At 43.9% G+C, this 21,648-nt stretch overlaps 4 protein-coding genes across 12 annotated transcripts in view; 2 read left to right on the plus strand and 2 right to left on the minus strand.

Annotated features, from left to right (window-relative positions):
* Positions 1-1,465, plus strand: part of LOC105909302 (diacylglycerol kinase delta) — a 33,046-nt gene extending 31,581 nt beyond the window's left edge. For all 6 annotated transcript variants that reach the window (XM_042708666.1, XM_042708668.1, XM_042708667.1 and 3 more), the window contains one exon: positions 1-1,465. This exon is cut by the window's left edge and continues 164 nt beyond it. The gene's annotated coding sequence lies outside the window, so the exon portion shown is untranslated.
* A 60-nt stretch (positions 1,466-1,525) lies between these two features.
* LOC105909308 (coagulation factor IX) lies at positions 1,526-7,059 on the plus strand. Its single transcript, XM_012837928.3, has 11 exons — positions 1,526-1,649; positions 1,954-1,979; positions 2,664-2,777; positions 3,461-3,624; positions 3,857-3,881; positions 3,995-4,108; positions 4,273-4,407; positions 4,747-5,030; positions 5,686-5,800; positions 6,027-6,349; positions 6,723-7,059. The coding sequence occupies exons 3-11, from the start codon at positions 2,705-2,707 to the stop codon at positions 6,963-6,965; spliced, it is 1,476 nt and encodes a 491-aa protein (XP_012693382.1). The 5' UTR covers positions 1,526-1,649; positions 1,954-1,979; positions 2,664-2,704; the 3' UTR covers positions 6,966-7,059.
* A 181-nt stretch (positions 7,060-7,240) lies between these two features.
* Positions 7,241-21,155, minus strand: LOC105909306 (interacts with SUPT6H, CTD assembly factor 1). Of its 4 annotated transcripts, XM_031573124.2 has the most exons (17): positions 20,708-21,155; positions 20,294-20,382; positions 19,644-20,181; positions 19,275-19,328; positions 18,958-19,162; positions 18,816-18,873; positions 18,585-18,694; positions 18,267-18,423; positions 17,904-17,986; positions 17,471-17,600; positions 16,016-16,133; positions 13,595-13,709; positions 10,156-10,212; positions 9,376-9,432; positions 9,064-9,175; positions 8,521-8,680; positions 7,726-7,796 (listed from the first exon to the last, which is right to left on the minus strand). In XM_031573124.2, the coding sequence occupies exons 1-16, from the start codon at positions 20,745-20,747 to the stop codon at positions 8,546-8,548; spliced, it is 2,058 nt and encodes a 685-aa protein (XP_031428984.1). In that variant the 5' UTR covers positions 20,748-21,155; the 3' UTR covers positions 7,726-7,796; positions 8,521-8,545. The 4 variants fall into 4 exon arrangements, with proteins under 4 accessions (XP_031428985.1, XP_031428987.1, XP_031428984.1 ...); XM_031573125.2 differs by lacking the exon at positions 8,521-8,680 and having other exon boundaries at positions 7,241-7,796; positions 20,708-21,154; XM_031573126.2 differs by lacking the exon at positions 10,156-10,212 and having other exon boundaries at positions 7,728-7,796; positions 20,708-21,154.
* ccdc82 (coiled-coil domain containing 82) lies at positions 10,994-13,480 on the minus strand. The gene has a single exon (XM_012837929.3). It carries the CDS (start codon positions 12,727-12,729, stop codon positions 11,326-11,328), a length of 1,404 nt encoding a protein of 467 aa, XP_012693383.1. The 5' UTR covers positions 12,730-13,480; the 3' UTR covers positions 10,994-11,325.
* Positions 21,156-21,648: the final 493 nt, after the last annotated feature.

The following is a 21,648-nucleotide window of genomic DNA, read 5'->3' on the forward strand; positions in this document are numbered from 1 at the left end:
CCCTCTGCCACCCACTCTCCCATTTGCCGGGACCAATGCAGTATCGCCCAATCAGAGTCCACTCTAGGACTGAGACCAACCAACTCCAGTGCCTTCATGTGCCCGCCTCCATGACATCATTACTTTGGGAGACTTGAAAATGTCATTTCATAATGGAGGGAGGTACCAGAAGCCAATCATCATCATGATCATCATCATATTAGGCTCATACCAGTATCATCAGATGGGTGGGTGGGTGGATGGGTGGGGTAAGAGAAAACATTAAAAGGAAATAATCATAGTCTGAAATAAAGTGGCGTTAGGAACAAAGGTTTTAGGAACAAGCACAGCCAACAAGAAAACTCAACTACCCAGAAATGCCTGATGATCAGTGAGCCCTTGTTAGGGCTCAGCTGGCCTTACATAGGTGAACTAGCACACTTACAGACCTTAAAGAAACTAGTGCTGGAAGGACAATAGTGAAAAATGTAGGGATTTTTAATAAGTTGTTTCAACTGGCTGGAGCTAGCAAATTACTAAATGACTGATGTTTTCTTTTGTATGAAAATCTATATTTATTTTATGTATGTGTTCTATGTTGAAATGTATTTTCCTCATGTTCCGAGCATCATGGTATGTTCTGAGCTGACGTAGAACGTCAAGGAAGCACGCTCCCTTAGCCAGACGACGGGAACAGTTCTGATATAGAACGGTTCTACAAAGTAACAGCAGTGACAATCAATGTACCAAACCAACCAACAACTCAATCAACTTATCAACAACTGACCTCCAGTATATACCCAGGATTAGCCATAAGTCTCTCTCTCTTCACTGTGTCCCCTTTAGGGCTGTGTCCTCTCAGATAAAGATTAGAAAAGTAGAGTGGAGGACTTGATAATGATGCCTGCCTTTAAAAGAATGTACAGGGCTCAACACTGTGTGTTCCAGAGTGCTAAGGGCTCAACCTCACCACAGCGCTCCAGTATGCCTTAAACTCCCCACCAACCCGACAGCCAATCACATATCAGTCAGGGCTCTGGGTAGGCGGAGTCCTGGAACACACTCCGCCCCCTAAAACATCTGCATCAGGTACATTATTGTACTTGGCCAGGAAAACACACAAACAAACAACTTCTGCCTTGTAATTAATGAACATGTGTAATATCCAGCAGTGCATATATCGTTGTTTCATTTTTGTCGGTTTTGTCTTGTGTGGACAGATTTATCATGATCATATCAGGGATCCTCAAAAGGACCCAATATTAAGGGTGTCCTCTCTCTGCCTATCTAGAATTGAGAGCTCCCAAGGGCATCCTTCCCATCTGCCTGTCCAGTATTTATTGATAAATTATAAATACATGTACGTGATACTGTTGGCTGTACTTTTCCCGTCTATATGTAAATAAACCCCTATCAGGAGTGTATATACGGTCTTGTACAGTGGAGCTGTCATGCTGTTAATAAAAATATTGGTTTGTGTAATGTTTTGATTGTATTGCTGTCCTTTATTGTTGACAGTGGGTACTCACTGCGACATCAGGGCTTTTACTGCCTGGAGAGAGCCCAGTACGATCAGTTTGTATTAGACGACATTTTGTCAATATTTAGAGAGTGGAGGTCAGTGGCCCACAACCTCCATTTTATTTCCAGCAGAACTCAACAGAAAGCAGGTAGGTCTCCCTCATATTCAAACTATTGTCCTTTTAATAACTTTGTGGCACCTAGTATGAAATACTCAGAAGTAACTGTACTGAGGCTTAGATCAGACTGCTTGCTAAGTCATGTTTCAGTTTGCCACTCATAGTTTTACACAATGTCGGCTAATGGTTATGGTAACAGAATCCCCATGCAGCGTAGACACTGGTCAATTTTATGGTTGCCTTTAGAGCTGTTATGCAAAACACAATCTGGTTGTGGCTTCAGCAGATTAGTTTAGTTCAAAACTAACTGTGTGTGTGTGTGTGTGTTCCTCAGGAAGCTCCACTGCACACTACTCATCGGTGTGTATCTTTACCAGGATATAACCTTTGGTCGTGTAATTATACTGTTCATAACACTGACCTGTCACTCAAGAGAGATCATGCGAAGGCTATTTATAGCCATTGTAATTATACTGTTCATAACACTGACCTGTCACTCATTATAGATCATGCGTAGGCTATTTATAGCCATTGTAATTATACTGTTCATAACACTGACCTGTCACTCATTATAGATCATGCGTAGGCTATTTATAGCCATTGTAATTATACTGTTCATAACACTGACCTGTCACTCATTATAGATCATGCGTAGGCTATGTATAGCCATTGTAAATTGTAGGTGCAAACACTGAAGCCTTAATTTGTGGTATGGTAAAAATGTCATCATTTCAGAATTGGCATAATACGGAAATTACTTCTGCAAATTAAGCACACAAACATCCATGTTGATTTTATTTTGTATCTGAATGAAGGCAAGCTCTAGCCTATACCTGTATCAGTGTGTCTATTATTTACAAAGTCTATCTAATTATAATAAATTAATGATAATCAATCCTATAAGAAATGCAATTAACATATTTACCTCGCTTCAAAAATCACAATCAACCTTTGCCATGAACCAATAGAGAAGACATGACCTAACACAAGCATTCCTTCCTTATGAACTTTGTGAGCAAGTCCACTATTGTCTTTCGCCCCCAGCACCCCTAGTTCCCTTACTCCAGAAGAGCAAGCCCAGAGTAATGTCCGTGCCTGTGTGGTGGCTCTTTACTCCCCTCATGCTTGCCTGTGTCCCGGCAGCTCTGGACGCTAAAGGTAAGGAGGCCTCATTGTGCTCCAACAGACATCTTCCTCTTGGCACAGCGGTCCAGTGGCCCTCACTTCCTGTTTACCCGCTTGTCCTACATCCCATGTCCTGTTGCCAGATGTGTTACTTGGCTCACTTACTGTTGCTTCCTCCCTCTGTAGTCGAGCAGAGGATGTGTGCAGAAAGAGAGCGGCTGGACAGTGGCCAGACATGTTCCAGAATGTTCTGTGATATGGATATGGTAGCGATATGAGGGTTTCAGACACAAAGTTGTGATAAGGACTGTTTTTCCCTGCATATTTCAGGGATTCCATCACCTCCCTGCATTCCTGCAAGCTTGTGAATTGACATTGATTGTCAGTTAATGCAGTGGCCCCGTGTTCAGTGCTGTCGGACCTAGTACATCAGTCTCATTTATGAGGATGCACTCACCAGATAATCATTGAACTCATAATGACTATTAATGAGCTTTTCTTGTCAGAGGTGCTGCTGTAGGTGTGTTTTTGTGTCAGGTGACCATTAATGACTATGTCATCTGTAATCCTCCACCAAACTTCAAAGTGTGCCTCCATCAGGGTTAAATCAACGAAATAAAAACAGTCAACTATCGGAGTCAGGTATGACGGAGGTTAGTGTGTTCAACGTGTGATGGTGGAGCATATCTGTTCACATATGCTGTTGATCCGGGCAGTGTTTCTGGACCCTCAGAAGGCCTCGGCACTGCTGAGAGTAAGGAGACCACGAGCCAACTCCTTCCTGGAGGAGATCAAGCCAGGGAATCTAGAGAGAGAATGCTACGAGGAGACATGCTCACAGGAGGAGGCCTTGGAGATCTTCCAGACCAAGGAGAAGACGGTAACCTGTTATGCATCAGAATCAGAATCAGAATCAGAATCAGAATGCATGCCATTGATGTTCAGCAGAAGAAGGCAGAATGTTTGTGCCCAATGGAAGTTGTCTGCCCCCTCTGTTACATTTGTCAACCAGAAAAAATAAAAAATAAACAATTGTACATCCGAACTCCAATCCCAAATGCCCTCTCCAATACTGAAGTGAAAATTCTGTTAACGTCTTTCATTCTCCACAGATGGAGTTTTGGTATAAATATCAAGGCAAGTCAATCCTTTTTACAAGACAAACTCTCTAATATTGATCAGAAATGTTATTATCATCACTCATTTCAAACATCCAAACACTCTCATCGAAGGATGTTTTCTCCCATTAGATATCAATTTCTGCAGTTTCAACCCCTGCCTGAATGGAGGCATTTGCTCAGCGGGCAGGAATGAGTACCAGTGTATCTGCCCCCCACGCTATGATGGCAGGAGCTGTGAAAGAGGTGATACTGATCCAATGACCTGTCTATCTGTCTGTGTGTCTGTGTGTATGTGTGTGTGTGTGTGTGTGTGTGTGTGTATGTATGTATGTATGTATGTTTGTATGTAATAACATGTGACTCCAATAACGTATCTGTGTGACCGGCCATTGTTGTTCTTCATGTAGAGGTGTTTGAGTGCCAGTATAAGAATGGTGGCTGCCTGCATTATTGCACGAACTTGGAGCGCACCACTGCAGTAACCTGCAGCTGCGCTGAGGGATATGAGCTGGAGGAGGACGGACAGAGCTGCAAGGAGACAGGTGAGATGTCTCATCGATGTTGTCTTTTTGATGCAGCCAATCTAAAGGGAACTTTGACTCAAGGTCAAAGTTAGGTTATATAGTTTGTGCAACAAAGTACTCTTGAGAGAGCTTGGTTTGGTTGCCAAATATTGTGAGAAAACCAGTCAGAGGTGACATTATGTTTTCTCCTGATAAGATCTAAGGAAAGTTAAGACTGATTATAGTAAGGTATGTGTTTTTTAAGGCTCTGTCACAATGTGCCTTGTCTTAATTCCCTGTAATGACTGCTCCAGTGATATGAATACATAAGGTGTTAATGATGATGATGTGGAGGTAACCTATTGTTGTCATCGCTAGTGAAGTTTCCCTGTGGTAAGCAGTGGAGTGGGACCTCATGGGGCCGCAGCCTCCAATCCAACAACACCCAGTCCCTCTACACATTAAGCCCCAACTCCACACACTCAGACTGGGGTAACTCTACCCTCGGACGGGGTAACTCTACCCTCGGACGGGGTAACTCCAGCGACACTGAGGAGGGCTCCATCCACCAGGGGTACTACACAGACATTCAGGAGCTGGAGGCCAATGACACGCGCATCGTTGGGGGCCTGTTTCAGAGACAAGGAGGAAGCCCCTGGCAGGTGATGAGCTGTGCTGCTCAGAGGCTCAAATCAGTTTAAATGAGGCGTCAGGTGTAAACTGTACAACAAAAATGTGTATGTGTAAAAGGTAAAAAATTTGGCAATACTGTGAAATCCATATCCTATCTTAATACTAATATTACTTTATTATGTTTGCCGATTTGTCTGTTGGGGTTTGATAGTAGCACATATTAAGAGAAAGACTGGATAACACTGTAGGTCAAATAAAGGAATGCATGCGTGTCGTGCACCTTAATGTGCCAAGTGTGTTTCCGGTAGTGGTTTAGTACTATTGTTCTTCCTCTCTGCAGGTGTGTTTACGGTAGTGGTTTAGTACTATTGTTCTTCTGCTCTGCAGGTGTGTTTCCGGTAGTGGTTTAGTACTATTGTTCTTCCTCTCTGCAGGTGTGTTTACGGTAGTGTAGTGGTTTAGTACTATTGTTCTTCCTCTCTGCAGGTGTGTTTACGGTAGTGTAGTGGTTTAGTACTATTGTTCTTCCTCTCTGCAGGTGTGTTTACAGTAGTGGTTTAGTACTATTGTTCTTCCTCTCTGCAGGTGTGTTTACGGTAGTGTAGTGGTTTAGTACTATTGTTCTTCCTCTCTGCAGGTGTGTTTACGGTAGTGGTTTAGTACTATTGTTCTTCCTCTCTGCAGGTGCTGCTCCGGAGGAAGGATGGCTTTGGCTTCTGTGGAGGGACACTCATTAACGAGCGCTGGGTGGTCACTGCCGCTCACTGTCTGCAGGACAGTCCACACCATGTGACTATAGGTGACTTTCTCATTCGGGTTGCCCTGGAGACCCTAACAGTGTCTGTGGTTGAGGTTGTGGTTGTATAGGCCTACATGTCAGCGGTTTAGGTACAAGTGTAACAAGTCCCCACCCTTAAAAAAATACAACAAAGCACTGTATGGGATTTTTGAAATACTTCTAAATGGTCTGTATCATCTAGTGTGTTCATCACTGGGTCTGGGCTTGTACTTGTGTCTGTGTCCAGGTGACTATGACAAGATGCGGGTGGATCGCGGTGAGCAGAAGATCGAGGTGGCACGCTCAATAAGCCATCCTTTCTTCCACGAGTACACCTTCGACAGTGACATAGCTCTCCTTTACCTGGCCCAACCCGTGGAGTTTGGCCCGTACGCCACCCCGGCCTGCCTCCCCAATCCAAACCTGGCCCTCCACCTGCAGCGCGACGGCATCACGGGGATCACCACCGGCTGGGGGCACACAAGCTACCTGGGCCGCTCCTCGCGATTCCTCCGTAAAGTGGCCCTTCCAGTGGTGGACCAGATGAAGTGCATGGCCTCCACAGAGCAGGTGAGATTTCCCCCCTCCCCCCCAGTTCTAAAGTAGCCTGGGACAGCACAGCAATATACACCCCACAAATACAAAAAGATCTTTATGTTGGTCATAGTAAAGAATTGACAGATATTTTCAAGTTCAAAATGATATATTTTGCCTAGTTATGAGTCCTGAACTAGGAAGGAACTTGTGTGTTTTCAAAGTATTGGAAGTATTAAGGTATTGTAAATGTCATCTTTGATTGTACTCGTCAATACCCGGATGACCAAAATCAAAAGACAATAATAAATAAAAGAAAAGATCTTTATGAACCGTAACTATGGTTACTTCAACTGACTGTTGTGAACTTTTGACCCGTATGACAACAAACTCTCCTGTGCGTCTCTAGGTGATCACAGACAACATGTTCTGCGCTGGCTACCTGGAGAGGGAGCAGGACGCGTGCTCGGGCGACAGCGGTGGGCCGTACGTGGTGAACTACAGAGGCACCTGGTTTCTTACCGGAGTGGTGAGCTGGGGAGAGAAGTGTGCGGCGAAAGGGAAGTATGGTGTATACACACGGTTAGGGAACTACCTCAGCTGGATACGGGAGACCATATCTAACCACGAGCAGAGTGCAACAGCTACATAATTGCCCGAGGTGGGCCTCATATTAAACCCAATGCTACGCACAGATGGTCATATTCTCTTTTTTGGCAATTCAATAAATGAATTTGTTGTAAATATCACAGTCATTGTAAATTAATGCATGGTAATGCCAAAGCTATTCATTTATATCAGTGCTAATTTTAAATACATTTCCCAACCTCTCCCTCGTCAGTAGGGCTGGTGTCTTGCATAATAAGTATGATTCTGTCGTTGCCTTTCTCCAATATCCCAACCCTTCAATAATTACACTTAGTCAAATCCCAGAAAACTATGGAAATGCTTTATTATGAAAGGTGATATCAATCTGAACTGACAGTATAAGCACAAAGACTCAGCTCCACCCCTGTACAACATCTGCCTAAAAGAAATGTGAAATTAACAGCTAACACCATCTTATGGACAGAGAACTGGTCTTGCCTGCCAACGCATACTAATAATATCTTACACTTAATTTCAGCTGGGACTGGGGAAAGCGGTAGGAGGGGAGGAGGGGGGGCTGAAGGGAGGATGGAGGAGGAGGTAGGGGTGGTGGTGGTGGGGTGTAACCTGAGGGAGATCTCCACTCACAGAGAGAGGGGAACATGGATTCAGGGAACCCCAAACAAAAAAAAAAAATTGTTAAATAAAAAGGCAAAAAGGAAATAAAAACTAAATAAAAACTAAAACAAGGTTTGTTTGAAAATCAAAGTGGCATGCCGTTGCCCTGTACGCTGATCTTGACCGCGTGGCCGGTCTTGGTCATGCGGCGGAGGTCTGCGAAGCGACGCAGCTGTTTGTCCACGCGGGAAACGGCCTTCTTCACCACAGGACCACCCTGCAGCCAAGGGGAGAAGGGAAGGGAAGGGAAAACATGTCAGTGAAATGCCCACTCTGTGAAGGAAGTCCATTTGACTTCCTGCTTGACTCAAAGGTCCAGCCTGTGTGCTCCCGAGATCGTGCCGGACTCAACTGAAAGGCCTGTGGTGCCAGTGCGGTTAGAGAAGCTGCTTCACCAAGGCGAGCGTCTCAAACACCTTTCCACATGACTCAAGAATGCATTACAACAACCAGCACATCATGGCAGTGTGTGCCCACGCAATCTAAATCCTTAACAACCAATTGTTCCAGAGGATCCTACTAAAAGCCTCCTGCATCACCCATCGCATCAACTCTATATTTAGCTTGCTAATTAGGGAGTTATGTAAAAATACAGACTATATGTTAAACCAATTCAAAACACAAACTTTGCACAGAAGCAAAAGCTTCAAAACACATTCAGAAGCTCAGACACTGCTGAATACAACTGCAATGCATTACAATCCATTCACCAAAGTGAACCTCTTAACATAAGATTAAATTAACTCAATACAAATGATTTCTGAGAGTGAAATGAGTTGCTAGATGTCAGATCCTTGTATTCTAGCCATCGCTTGTTATAAGTACATTAGTGTGACCAGTGGTACGGCCAGACTCATTGGTCAGAAACCCGCAGCTCTGTTTCCACTGCCCAGCGTCGCATTCACTGCAAACCGTGCATCACGCCATGCATGAGCACTTACTGCCCCTGTGTGGCAGGAGCGGGAGCTACAGGGGCCAGTGGTTGCCATCCACATTGATCTTCACCGCCCCCTGTAGGCGACGCCGTTTCCGCTCCTCGGCAATGCGCCGCTTGTGCCTTTCCAAGCGGCTTATGCCTTTCTTATAGCTCTGGCTCCCGTGCTACAGGAACCAATCACAATTCAGGGATCAGCCAAGACAGCGGCCAAGAAGTTATAGTATTAATAGCCGAAATAGTGATGACTGTATATTCTCCTATATGCCAAGAGACGTTTTGGCTGAACTAATTTACAGTATGAAATACAGTGGACAACATTCCTCTTGACATAGCCATCTTCATAGATTACAGTTTGGTAGAACTGATCTAATCACAATGATACAGAATAAAGAATATAAATAAATAAAGAATATAAATTCCATTACTCTGCTGTCGGCAGACATTTCCATAATTCAGCATTTGATGTGAAGATAGCTGAAGAGTAATGTAATCAAAACGACGTTCAGATATAAAAAAAGAAAGGCACGTAGAGATCTGGTCTACTCACCCGGTTTGAGTCTGAATCAACATTCCATTTTGGCCGGACCACGTAATCTTTGTTTGAGGGCATTGGTACTCGGGCCCGTGCACAGAATCCTGGATCCCCGGGGCGAAGGGCTCTGATGGATGGATAGAGAGAGGGAGGAAGCATAGGAAAGAACGGGGAAAGTGAAGATGGAGAGTGTAGGGGGGGGGGGGGGGGGGGATACGTTTAGTTTAACAGCACAAGCCTGGCATCAGCCACATTTTGATCAGATACTTCCTGGTCCCAGAGCACCTCAGGGCTATGGTAATTAAGAGGTAGTGGAAATAGACTCACTTTTCTTCCCCCGTCAGCACTTTATCCAGATCTCTACGTGGCGTTTGTCCCCCTGAGCTGAGGAGAAGAGAGAACACACACACTGGGTCACATCCACACATCTAAGGCTTGAACAATCCAGGTCCCATGACAACACACTCGGGTTCTCCTCCCTCACCACATGTAACGGACCCAAACAGGCATTAACTTACGGCAGTCTAGCTCTAATCATGTTTTAGATGCAAACATCAAGAGACATATCTGTGCAAGCAAAAGTTAGTTATCATTCTCCCTAACCAGACATAAACCAAAAAGCAGTCTGTTCTCAACCAGTAGGGGGGGGGGGGGGGGGTGTAATTTGAGCTGAGTGGGGATGGAATATTAAGAGGAAAAGGCAGGGTGGGCTAAGTTCAGAGAACAAAGACTGTAAGTTAGAACTGGTGTCTGACTAATACTGACAGTAGGCCGTATGGCATTCAATATACAAAGTCTATACTGTCTAAGGTACATTGATAGTATATTACATAATTGGTGGGCAGATCTTGATAACTTGAATGTAACCATCCCAGCTAGACTTTAGACTTTAATATTTCTCATAGCTGGCAATGGATAAACTGACAAGACAAAAACGATAAAGATCAGACTGCTTTTATCACATCAATCCATTCCACACGGTGGGGGACTTATTAGCCCCCACAGATCGGATGCAAAAGCCTAGCACTAGGAGATTAACACTGAGCCCACGTCATCCTGGGGAGGGTTATTCTGTTGCTATAGCGTCGCCATGCAAACAGACAGAACCTGGCTGGATGAGCAAAGACGTCCGGTTCCTTGGGCTTCTCGACTTTCTGGGGCTCACTTAGGTAAGGGGCGCGGTTTAAAGGTCAGGGGTCACAGATAGCAGGAGTGATGGAGGTTGTGAAGAGAGGGAGGGAGGAATGAAGGGAGAGATAGATAAAAGGAGTGAGATAAAATGAAAGGGTGAGTCTGAGAAATGAGAAGAGGGAGATGAATGCCAGATGAATTACAGGTGAGGTGAAAAGTAAAAAAAAAAGAAAGAAAAAGAAACATGTTTGAAGGACAGTACATTGTGTTTGCGTTTAGAAGTATGAACCCAAAGCTTTGGCTAGGCCAGATGTGCAAACCTGTTTTGCTTGCAAAAACAGGCCTAGACTACATTTAAAGATGTATCTTTAGTAATCGAACTATATATATATATATATATATATCAGTCAACAGAATCAAGATCTATAGTGTAGAAGTATTAAAACCTACAAATTGTCTTGCCATGTAGACTTAAAATTCTTCCATGTCCCTGTCAGGGTCTTGTGTGTGCATCATTACTAATGAGATGGTATTCAAAATTGCCTAATGTTATACAGTGAACACCTTCACAATAACTACTCTAAGAGAGAATAGGCCTGGACGCCACATTGACAGAGGCCATTCGTTTGGACAAGCTGCTCAGCTGCCATAGGAAGCAAGATATTGGTGATATAAGGAAATGAGGGGCCCACAGCACTGAATAGACAGATCAAAAGGACAGCTAAATAGCAGCTAAATAGCTCAATAGTATGTACATTTTCAGACATGCCTTTGAGGAAATAGTTTTGTTTTTTTAAAGAAGGAGAAGGAAGAGTTGATTTATCTTTTTACTTTATTACTGCTATACATAAATGGGAGGATCCTACATGAACTATTAAAAGATCTTAAAAGAGTAAAGTTACGTTATGCCATTAAGATAACAAATGGTCACTGGCTAAATTTTATTAGAAAGCAGAGCATAAATGATAAAGAGCATTGAATGACTTCCAAAGACGTGATAAAATCAAGGTAAAACTTGAATCCTTGTTAAAAAGAATATGTAGGTGTGTCTGTATGTATGGGTTAGTGGGTGTGGTGAATGGAGTTCTTTTTAATCAAGTCCAACAAAAACCAGTCTGCTTTGAAAACTTCTAAATCATTGATGGTTTAATCCAACTTCTCCTCTTGGAAGAAGTCTGCCTTGTTGAGGTGCTCCTGAAGACTGTCATATTGCTCATTGATCCAGCCGTTCTGGAGGAGGGACGCAAACACTTTCTTGACAGTCTCCTTCACAGCTTCCTCTTCAGCTCCGTGTTCTCCATCTTTTATTTTCTTCGCGTGTTCCTCTATCACTGTGCGGCAGCCCACAAAAAGATGGTATTTGAAGTGCTTTAGCGCGTGGTACACCTCTGTTCGGTTGGCGCAGACAGAGCCGACACAGAAGCTCTGCTTGTCTTCAGGCATAAACTGGTCCTCCTCCAAAGTTTTAGCGTGGTAGAGCTGCCCGGAAAGCACCACGGAGAAACGTCCGGTGCGGTCTAGCTCGCAAGCCTCACACCTTCGTCCGCTTTGAGTGAGTTTTACACGCACTTCCGGATAGCATTCGACGCGCTCTTTGTAGCGCTCCTTCCAGCGGCTCCGAAGTTTAAGGTTCTCCAGCCGCGGGAGGACCAACCTCTCGTCAAAGTAGTGCAAAGACTCCTTCATCTCCAATGCATAGCGCTTGGTTCGCTCGCCATCGTACAGGGACTTCAAGAAGTTCTCATCCAGGACATTTATCAGCAAAGATTTGACCACCACTTGAAAGTGAATGAGTGGGGACCTGGTAATAAACTCTGATGGAAGCTGAGAGAGTACATCTGTCTTTTCTGTGTCTTCACCGTCATTTTTATCTGCCTTTCCCTCCTCTTCCACTATGAAGTCTTTGAGACTGTCGTTTTCTGACACACTGTCCTCATCACTGCTTCGCACCATTGTGGGAGGTGCAGGGTCTTCTTCACTCTCCTCTTTTTTCTCTTCATCTTTTTGTTTGTCACTAGCCTCTTTGGGATTCTTGGGTTCGTCGGCCTCCGACTCCTCCGATGAAGCTCGCCGTCTTCGGGACCTAGAGACACCTTTTTTTCTCCTTTCAACCAATTCAGCGAGTTTGCGTTGTCGCTCTCTCCGTTTAGCGTCCGTTTGCTTGGTATCTTCATCTGTTTTTATCCTCTTGAACCTCTTTGTCTTGTCTATTTTTCTGACAGGTACTTCAACGTCACTGTCTGAATCACTTGAGCTGTCGTTCAGCGCTGTGGCACTTGTGGATGAGCGCTTTCGACTGGTCCGAGAAACCACTTTCTCCTCACTCTCGCTGCTATCACCACTGTTGTCAGAGCTCTTCCGTTTCGTATCCGAGTCGTTGGAGGTGTCAGATCCGCTGGGGTCAAACTCGCTCTCTGAACAACTTACACTTGTGGTACTGGCCAAGGACTCTTCGTCACTGTCATCCAGGAAGGGTTGGCGCGTCTTAGTTGATTCAACGCGCTTTGGCGCCGTGCCGTATTTATTTCGCTTTCCCCAATTTTTGAACATTCTCAAATATACAACAGATTTTCCACAAATGAAAAAAAAATCTCGTGCTAATGGAAATAACTTAACGTTAACAGCAATGAAACTGCCTGAAATGATTCCGTAATGTTTTTCGTTTGGCTGTAGCAGTGAGCTAATTGCTTAGATAAGGTGCGTCCGACCAGAAATCAGACATGCAACCTGCACTCTTTTATCCGTAAAAAGTTCACAGCAGAAAGTGTCTGCGTTTGGGTTTCAGGTCTTCAACAGCCGATCCACCATGGTGTGTAATAACAGCAGTCCGTGTAATGTCTTCGGGACAACAACCCAAATAGCTAGCCAACCATTAGCCTGCTAGCATTCCGTTGCATTGTGTGCAATCGTAAACACAAACGTTTGCATGCAGCTGCACGGAACATGAAGTAGTTAAGAAATTGATAAAAATGATCGCGTAGGAAACGAGGAAATAAACGATAGAACACCAGGTAAGAGGAAATCAAATCAACGGATATTTCTAAGTCTGGCTTTTTTTTATCCGTCAGACATGTACGCACACTGCGCACACACCTAGCTTCTTCTTGTTCTATAGAACCCCGTCGTGCATCAGAGGGGCTTGGTCCTCTACCTCCACCATGTGGCAGGCCGGTGAAAAAGTAAACAAACGGGGGAATACAAATACGTCTTGTAGATATTATAAACTCTGGACCTCAAACACAACAACCAATTTATCATTTTTGGACCTCAGCAGCTTGTTTTAGCATTCAAATCCTATACTGTTTGACCTCAAAAGGTATTTTGAATCACCCCTTCCAACACGCATAGTGGAGTATGTGTGTGTGTGTGTGTGTGTGTGTGTGTGCGCGCATGTGTGCATGTGTGGGTAACCAACCTCTCACGTCCTCTGCGAGGGGCAACCTGCTGGTCCAGGTCTCGTTGCTCTCTCTCCTCTCTGGTCATGACCTTATAGTTGGACGACAAGCCGAAGATCGGCCTGGACCACTCATCTGAAAAGCAAACAGAAAGCTGTCAACAGCAAATAGCAGACTGAGCGCTCACTCCACACCTGTTCACCCTGCGGACACACAACTGCACAGCAACATTCACCTTCAACCTCATCATCTAGTTTATTGATGACATGACTGTGGTAGGCTGCATCATATAGGGCAATTGTCAAACAGGGCAGAGGTGGACCAACTGGCAGCGTGGTGCATCTACTGCCACTTAACATGGCCCAATTTCTGTCTCTGTCAGGTGTGCCTGTGTCCTTTTGGTGAAAACTCTGTATTTGTGTACAGTATGCAGTGTACAATCCTACATTAAGTGCACTTATATATACATACACTGCTGTGCAAAAGTTTTAGGCAGGTGTGAAAAAATGCTGTAAACTAAGAATGCTTTGAAAAATATAAACAATAAATGTTTATTTTTATCAATTTACAAAGTCAGTGAACAAAAGAAAAATCTAAATCAAATCAATATTTGGGGTCACAACCCTATGCCTTCAAACTAGCATCAATTCTTATTGGTACACTTGCACAAAGACAGGGATTGAATATGATTATAGTGCAGTGTAGGATCAACCAATTATACCAGACAGGTGCTAATGATCATCAATTTCACATGTAGGTTGAAACACAGTCAGTAACTGAGACAGAAACAGCTGTGTAGGAGGCTTATAACTGGGTGAGGAACAGCCAAACTCTGCTACCAAGGTGAGGTTGTGGAAGACAGTTCCATGTCAAAGGTCATACATGGCAAGACTGAGCACAGCAACAAGACACAATGTAGTTATACTGCATCAGCAAGGTCTCTCCCAGACAAAGATTTCACTAGCAGACCTGGGTTTCCAGATGTGCTGTTCAAGCTCTTTTGAAGAAGCACAAAGAAACAGGCAACGTTGAGGATCGTAGACGCAGGGGTCGGCCAAGGAAACTTAATGCAGCTGATGAAAAACACATCAAGCTTATTTCCCTTCGAAATCGGAAGATGTCAAGCAGTGTCATCAGCTCAGAACTGGCAGAAACCAGTGGTACCCAGGTACACACATCTACTGTCCGGAGAAGTCTGGCCAGAAGTGGTCTTCATGGAAGAGTTGCAGCCAAAAAGCTCTACCCCGACATGGAAACAAGGCCAAGTGACTCAACTAAGCATGAAAACATAGAAACTAGGGTACAGAAACATGGCAGCAGGTGCTCTGGACTGATGAGTCCAAATTAGAAATATTTGGCTGTAGAAGAAGGCAGTTTGTTCGCCGAAGGGCTGGAGAGCGGTACAATAATGAGTGTCTGCAGGCAACAGTGAAGTATGGTGGAGGTTCCTTGCAAGTTTGGGGCTGCATTTCTGCAAGTGGAGTTGGAAATTTGGTCAGGATTAATGGTGTCCTCAATGCTGAGAAATACAGGCAGATACTTATCCATCATGCAATACCATCAGGGAGGCGTATGATTGGCACCAAATGTATTCTGCAGCAGTACATCAACCCCAAACATACAGCCAATGTCATTAAGAACTATCTTCAGCGTAAAGAAGAACAGAAAGTCCTGGAAGTGATGGTATGGCCCCCACAGAGCCCTGATCTCAACATCATCGAGTCAGTCTGGGATTACATGAAGAGACAGAAGGATTTGAGGAAGCCTATATCCACAGAAGATCTGTGGTTAGTTCTCCAAGATGTTTGGAACAACTTACCAGCCGAGTTCCTTCAAAAACTAGGGCAAGTGTATCTGGAAGAATTGATGCTATTTTGAAGTGAAAGGGTGGTCACACCAAATATTGATTTAATTTAGATTTCTCTTTCTGTTCATTCACTGCATTTTGTTAATTGATGAAAATAAACTGTTAACACTTCCATTTTTGAAAGCATTCTTAGTTTAGAGCATTTTTTCACACCTGCCTAAAACTTTTGCACAGTACTGTACATATATATATATACACTCTGTTGTCAATGTTCTAAGTTGCACTGTGGTCCTCGAGAAACTTAATTTAATTCCATTGTTGATGGCAACATGCATATGCAGAAATGACAATAAAATGCTAACTTGATTTGACTTGAAACTACAAAATGCTGCTGCATGCCAAGACAGACATGTGTATGTGTGCAAACCATATCTAAAATATACATAGCATGACGGCAACAAGTACGCATTTGTGATTGACTGTTGTTGTAGACTTAGTTAAATAAGCATTGACTTCAGAGCTATAAATTAACATATGGCTTGGTGAAGTTTGGTTTCTGCAGGTCTTCTAGTCCCTCGTTGGCTAGGCCAAGTCAGTGGAAGTATTTTACACAGGGTGTTGTCTGTATACTTACTGATGAGTTTGAGGGCGAGGTTTTTGTTGAAACGCGACTCTTTGGGGTGTTTATAGAGGAACATGACGGCACGGCCAATCCCACTATGCTTCAGGGTCTCCTGACTGACGCTGGGCAGCTGAGGATACAGCAATGTTACTCAGCAATGTAATTTAGAAACATATATTTAGGATCATTTTTTTTATCAAAGCCATTTAGACATGAAATACATAAATAAGTGTCCCAACGATCACCCTCTTGCCGAACACGGCCAGCCCTATAAATGCCCCATGTTCCCCCTTAGCAACAACCATGCATATTTCTAGAGCCTGTCCTTGGTAAGTGCTCGGTATACTTCTGGGGATGCGGTCTACGTATGGTCTCCGCACAGTACTGCAATGATGCAACATTCAGACCCCTCACACCCTGGAAACAAACTATTCCAACTCCTCCCCTCTGGTAGGCGCTACAGATCTCTGTTTGCCAAAACCTCCAGACACAAAAACAGTTTCTTCCCCCTCGCCGTCTCACTACTGAACAGCTAACCCACTGTGGCATTGTGCAATAACCCTGGATCCCTATATTAACCACTGTACAATTACTCCCGCAAACATGTTTATTTATCTCACCCTTCATACTCATACTGTCAAATATTTGTCCCTGCACTTTGTGGACTCTCCACTTCTTTGCACTATTGTTGTGTTCAAATTCACAGCTCCTGTATATAGGCATTCCTCCTTGTATATCCTTTTTTAGACTTCTAAGAGTTGCACTGTTTGTATTGTATTATTTTTGTGTTGTGATGTATATTCTGTGTAAGCACACTGAGAGCCACTTTACCAAGTCAAATTCCTTGTTTGTGCAAACTTACTTGGCCAATAAAATCTGATTCTGATTCTGACATTCGTCATCCGTACAGACTGTCCGTGCTGCAGCAAAATCATGTCCATATTCACAGCACATGTGTGAACCTGAGCGTGCAGTAGTTTACATGCACTCAGTACAATAAGGTCGTAGTGCGCACGTGCTCAGCTTGTCTGTAACAGCGCTCAAATAAGTCTACTAGGGACACAGCAATGCGCATGTCTGTATCCATATCGCGCAAAGCCGTGTCTGCAGAAGTGTACATTGGTCTTTAAATGACTGACATCACGATGCCCCTGGTTCATAAATGTAATTGTGTAGCACCCGTCACAACCTTTTTCAATTGACAGCAATCTTTCATAGAAAATGTTATATCCTAAAGTTTAAGTATCTTTTCTGTTTCTATTGCAGGTGTAGTAACAATGTGTCTTAACTGACAAATATCAACTGTGGAGAAAGTCCGCCAATAATCCTGTGCATGTAAACAAACACAAACAGAGAGGCACACCTCACACAGAACTGTCTGAGATTAACAATTTTGCACAGAAATATTGGTTAACTAATCTGGTCAACATTGACCCTACTGGCCCTAAAGGCCTTCCTGTGACTCACTTCCTGTAGAATCTTGAGCAGCTCCTGTCTGATCTTGAGGGCGGGGAGGCTCTTGTCTGGCAATGGGCCGATCCATTCCTTGATGGCAGACATCACGCCGCTGTCAATGAACGTCTCCTTCAGATCCTGCCTGAAGATGAGAATAACAGATCAGATTACCACAGACAGTTAAGGCCCGGTCAATTACATAAGAACTGTCTGAAAGGAATATGGAATAGGATGTACCATACGAGTGCACTGTATACTATATGTATATGCATTAAATGTAACCATGTGATTGTTGCCCTTGAGGGTGACCATGTGTCTTCAAGTAGGCAGAGCATTGTGTACTGTTAACAGGAATACTATTGAGACAGTACCAGCTTGGGCAAGGGTATAATTGATTCATTCTTGTTTTAGGTTTGCATTTTACATGAACATACTGTAGACTTACTTTTTCAGGTGCATGACTACTGTCGGAAGAAGGGTGAGTTTTTTCAAAGCTGGTTTCTTTTGGCTATTTAGCGTTCTATCTTCCTGTAGAGCAAACATGACAGTGTTCAGTCCTACGACTATGGTTAGATGGATCCACACCTTAACTATTCATGCTCAATGACCAATTGAAAGCGCACTATCATAATTATAATAACCAAACTGATATATCAACAGAAACCAATACATTTACAGAGAGGTAGATACAGACACATATACTCCTACATGGTTCACTTTCTGAGAGAAACTATAATGCCTTGTCACCTCAGCAATCATCCCACACAAACACAAAGCAGTCCAATGAAAAGAAGAGAAAGTCTCTGACCTCTGCAGCCTCTGTCATCTTGGTAATCATGGCGCTAACAACATCATCTGCATCACTGATGAATGTTCCACCATCTCTGTTTCTTCTGCGCTTCCTGTTCTGGGCCTTCTTTTTAGCCAGCATCACGTCGAAGTCGGACATGAAGTCGGAGATTGTGCTGTGGACCACATCACTTACCGTTACAATGATCAAACTATAAATGATAAAAAAACTATAAATTTGCACGCAAATTGCTATGAGGCTTAAGGATGGACAGCACAGTTCAGAGATGCACAGGGGGTAAACCTCACAGACGTGAAGATTTAAGAGTTTACTCACTCTCTACCACCCCGATCTACTCCCTCATCAGAGTCCGAGTCGTCCGCTGCTACTGCCTGGTTTGCTGGTGGCTTAACTTTGTCCCCCTCCAGCTCGTCCTGGTTGAAGCCCTGAGAGGCATGAAAATGATAGCAGTAATGTTAGGTGACGGGTCAACGAGGAGAACATTTCATTGCAGTTCAAAGGTCATCACGGGTCAGTATGATGACGGTGAAGCCATTAGTGACTCACGGTAAATTCCTCTTCATCCTCTTCTCCTGACTCTCCAAAGATGTCTGCGATCATTTTTCTGTTGAGAGATAACACATCAAATCAAACTGGTGGGTGGGGGTGTGGGGTGAATAGTGTGCGATGAAAAAAGGGGGGTGCTTACTCTTCTTCGTCCTCTCCTGACTCGCTGTCGCTGCCGAACAACGCTTTCTCATCCTTTTTCTCACCCTCTTCCTTTGGCTTGTCCTCGTCCTCACTGTCTGAGCCCAGCTCGCGCAGTTTGGCCGCATGGCTCTTCTCTGCAACGTCAGGGTCGACATCGCTGTCCGAGTTCTCTCCCTCAGACACCCGGCGAGTTTTCTTAGCGACTGAGGGACAGAGGAAGGGACACACTGTTAACACTATCATTAGACACTTGACAGAAGACTACAAGTGGGATACAAAGATGGGAGAGAAAGAAGAGATGCTGATGACACTTGCCTTTTTCGTTGTCATCCTCTTCACTGTCTGAGAGAATGGCCTTCTTCCTCTTCACTGAAAATACAAGCACATGTAGCAGTCAAGACAGGGAGATGTTCAAGTTTTTAAAACCCACTAAACTGAGTTGAATGTTCTGTACTAAATATTATAAACTCTCTCGAAGTTACATTCTAAATCAATTGTGATGCCTCTCAAATAAATTAGAATTAAGAATAATTAAAAGAGAATTAAATACTATACACAGGCATGATCCATACCAGACACACATTACAGCCTCTTGTGAGGAATGGGCTTTCGTTTTCTCTTCTTAAACATTAGGCTAGTGGAAACTACGAGTGTCGGAGTAGTAACTTAAAAGGCGGGGAATACCTGGTTTATCCTCGTCGTCATCGCTATCTTCCACAACTTGTCGGGCCTGACCCTCCTGCTCTTGGTCACTCCCCTCAGGCTTGGCTCTTCCCTCCACCTCGTCTTCGCTGTCTGACTGCATAACTCCCTTCCATTTCCCGTCCTCCTTTTTATCGTCTGCTTTTGTCTCAACATCCTCCTCGTCTGACTCTATCCTTATTTTGCTCTTAGGGGCCTCGCTTTCAGAGTCACTTCCTGCATCCGATTGTGCCGGCTGGGGTTTGCTCTGCTCCTCATTCTCGGAGTCGCTGGCGTTCTGTTTATGCTCTTCCTCGTTCTCTGAGGTACTGCCTCTGCGTTTGGGAGGAGATGCAGCTTCTTCATCGTCGTCGTCACTATCCGCAGGTTTAGGGCGTTCAGGTTCAGAATCGCTGTCAGCTCTTGGTGCATCTTTGTCAGAGTCACTGTCCTCACCTCTGCCCTCGTCGTGGTCTGAACCGCTGCCTCCGCCGTTGGCTCTACTATCAGCAGCGCCTCCCTCACCATCACTTCCCTCGTCCTGCGCAGAAACGAGACATACAAGTTAGGCAACACATCCAGCCAGCTACAACAGTTGGAAGAAGTATACACAAGACATCAAGAGGTTCTGGGCACAGAACGGAAGGATTAACCTCGGAGTGGCGGGGCTCGCTTCTCATCTCTTCGTCTGCATCAGAGTGTGGGGCGTGTTCATCTTGGACCGGGGTGCCACTGCCATCATCTAGGGACAAGTCAAAAGCCGTGAATAACTCACCTACCAACAGTAGCCAGGAAAACGCTCACGCGATTCATATGTGTTCAGGTGTAAAATAAACACATTAGTGATTCTTAGTTATTTACAGCTTCCTGCAAGTTAGCTGAAGCCGGTGCTGCCGGTATTCCCTTGATACTCAATCCTGAAGATAATTTAGCTATGATGTAAGGCCTGATCTACGTGTTTCTCCTGACCCCAACAATTTTCTTAACATAAGCAATATAATCATCCATACAGCACATGTAGGGAGAGTGGTCATGTAAAATACTAGGGCAAACAAAACAACTCTTACCAGAGTGGTTCCCGGAAAGGAACTCATCTTCACCGTCCATTTGCTCTCTGGACGGAGCGACAACAAACGTATTCTCGTTGTATTGTGTATCGTCTAATGGCACACGTTATCCTGGAGGGATGTTCCCCTGACGCCCACTTAAAAAGGTTTTTTAGCGTTGAACAGGAAAGAAACAGCGAGATCCAAGAGCAAGCCTCACCAGCGCTGTGGCGACAAAGGCTCTCCCTTGTGTTGGCCTTCCGAACCAGGAACCCGCTGGCTGCAACCACTCTACAAATTGAGATGAGACGATAACTAATCGGTGTTATGTTAGTTAATTGTCACCACGAAGACCACTTTCCGATCAAACCCCCAAAATAATCAAATTGACTGGCAATAAAGAAATAAACAGCCTTGTTTGCAGGCTAATGCTATCCAAAATGGTGTCAAACTTGTGCTACACGCATGCGTGTTGTAATAGTGGCGCATTCATATGACGTACTTTCGAAAACATCTGACGTCCACCCCAGTCTCACACATTGAATGTCATGTTTGATTGTATTTGTATTGTATATAAATAATAAACTAACCTAGGTGTCATGTAACCGCAGTTACACAAACAAATTAAATATTCTGTGATGGACTATGCTTTTGTATACACATGTATTTGTTTTATTATTGTTTTCAATGCATTTCATTTTAACAATTTTTTGTTTTCCAAAAAATGGCATTCTGTTTGAAGTTTAACTTGTTATAGTTATATGTGTGGGAAGTATAAGTACTTCTCTAATGTCTTTCATAAATAATCAGGGCAGTTTGTTAAATACATTTTATTGTGAGGATACAATGTTACAATTCAACATTTCCGTATTATCATGGTTATCAAAATAGAGAGCTATGCCATTTTCTGTTGTTGCAGCCTTTTGTCTAAGGGGGTATTCCAAGTACGTGGGTTAGTGACA

Source organism: Clupea harengus, chromosome 9 (genome assembly GCF_900700415.2).
Source record: "Clupea harengus chromosome 9, Ch_v2.0.2, whole genome shotgun sequence".
NCBI classification, from domain to species: domain Eukaryota; kingdom Metazoa; phylum Chordata; class Actinopteri; order Clupeiformes; family Clupeidae; genus Clupea; species Clupea harengus.

What these genes read in the sequence shown, in the direction of transcription:
- ccdc82 (XM_012837929.3), bottom strand. Translation starts at nt 12,729, where the DNA reads ATGTTCAAAAATTGGGGAAAGCGAAATAAATACGGCACGGCGCCAAAG.
- LOC105909308 (XM_012837928.3), top strand. Translation starts at nt 2,705, where the DNA reads ATGTCCGTGCCTGTGTGGTGGCTCTTTACTCCCCTCATGCTTGCCTGT. An exon ending in TCCAGACCAAGGAGAAGACG is followed by an intron (nt 3,625 to 3,856) that starts GTAACCTGTTAT and finishes CATTCTCCACAG; the next exon opens with ATGGAGTTTTGGTATAAATA. An exon ending in TGGCAGGAGCTGTGAAAGAG is followed by an intron (nt 4,109 to 4,272) that starts GTGATACTGATC and finishes TTCTTCATGTAG; the next exon opens with AGGTGTTTGAGTGCCAGTAT.
- LOC105909306 (XM_031573124.2), bottom strand. Translation starts at nt 20,747, where the DNA reads ATGGACGGTGAAGATGAGTTCCTTTCCGGGAACCACTCTG. An exon ending in CCTTTCCGGGAACCACTCTG is followed by an intron (nt 20,383 to 20,707) that starts GTAAGAGTTGTT and finishes ACTTGTCCCTAG; the next exon opens with ATGATGGCAGTGGCACCCCG. An exon ending in CCTCGCAGAGGACGTGAGAG is followed by an intron (nt 10,213 to 13,594) that starts GTTGGTTACCCA and finishes CCCTTACCTAAG; the next exon opens with TGAGCCCCAGAAAGTCGAGA.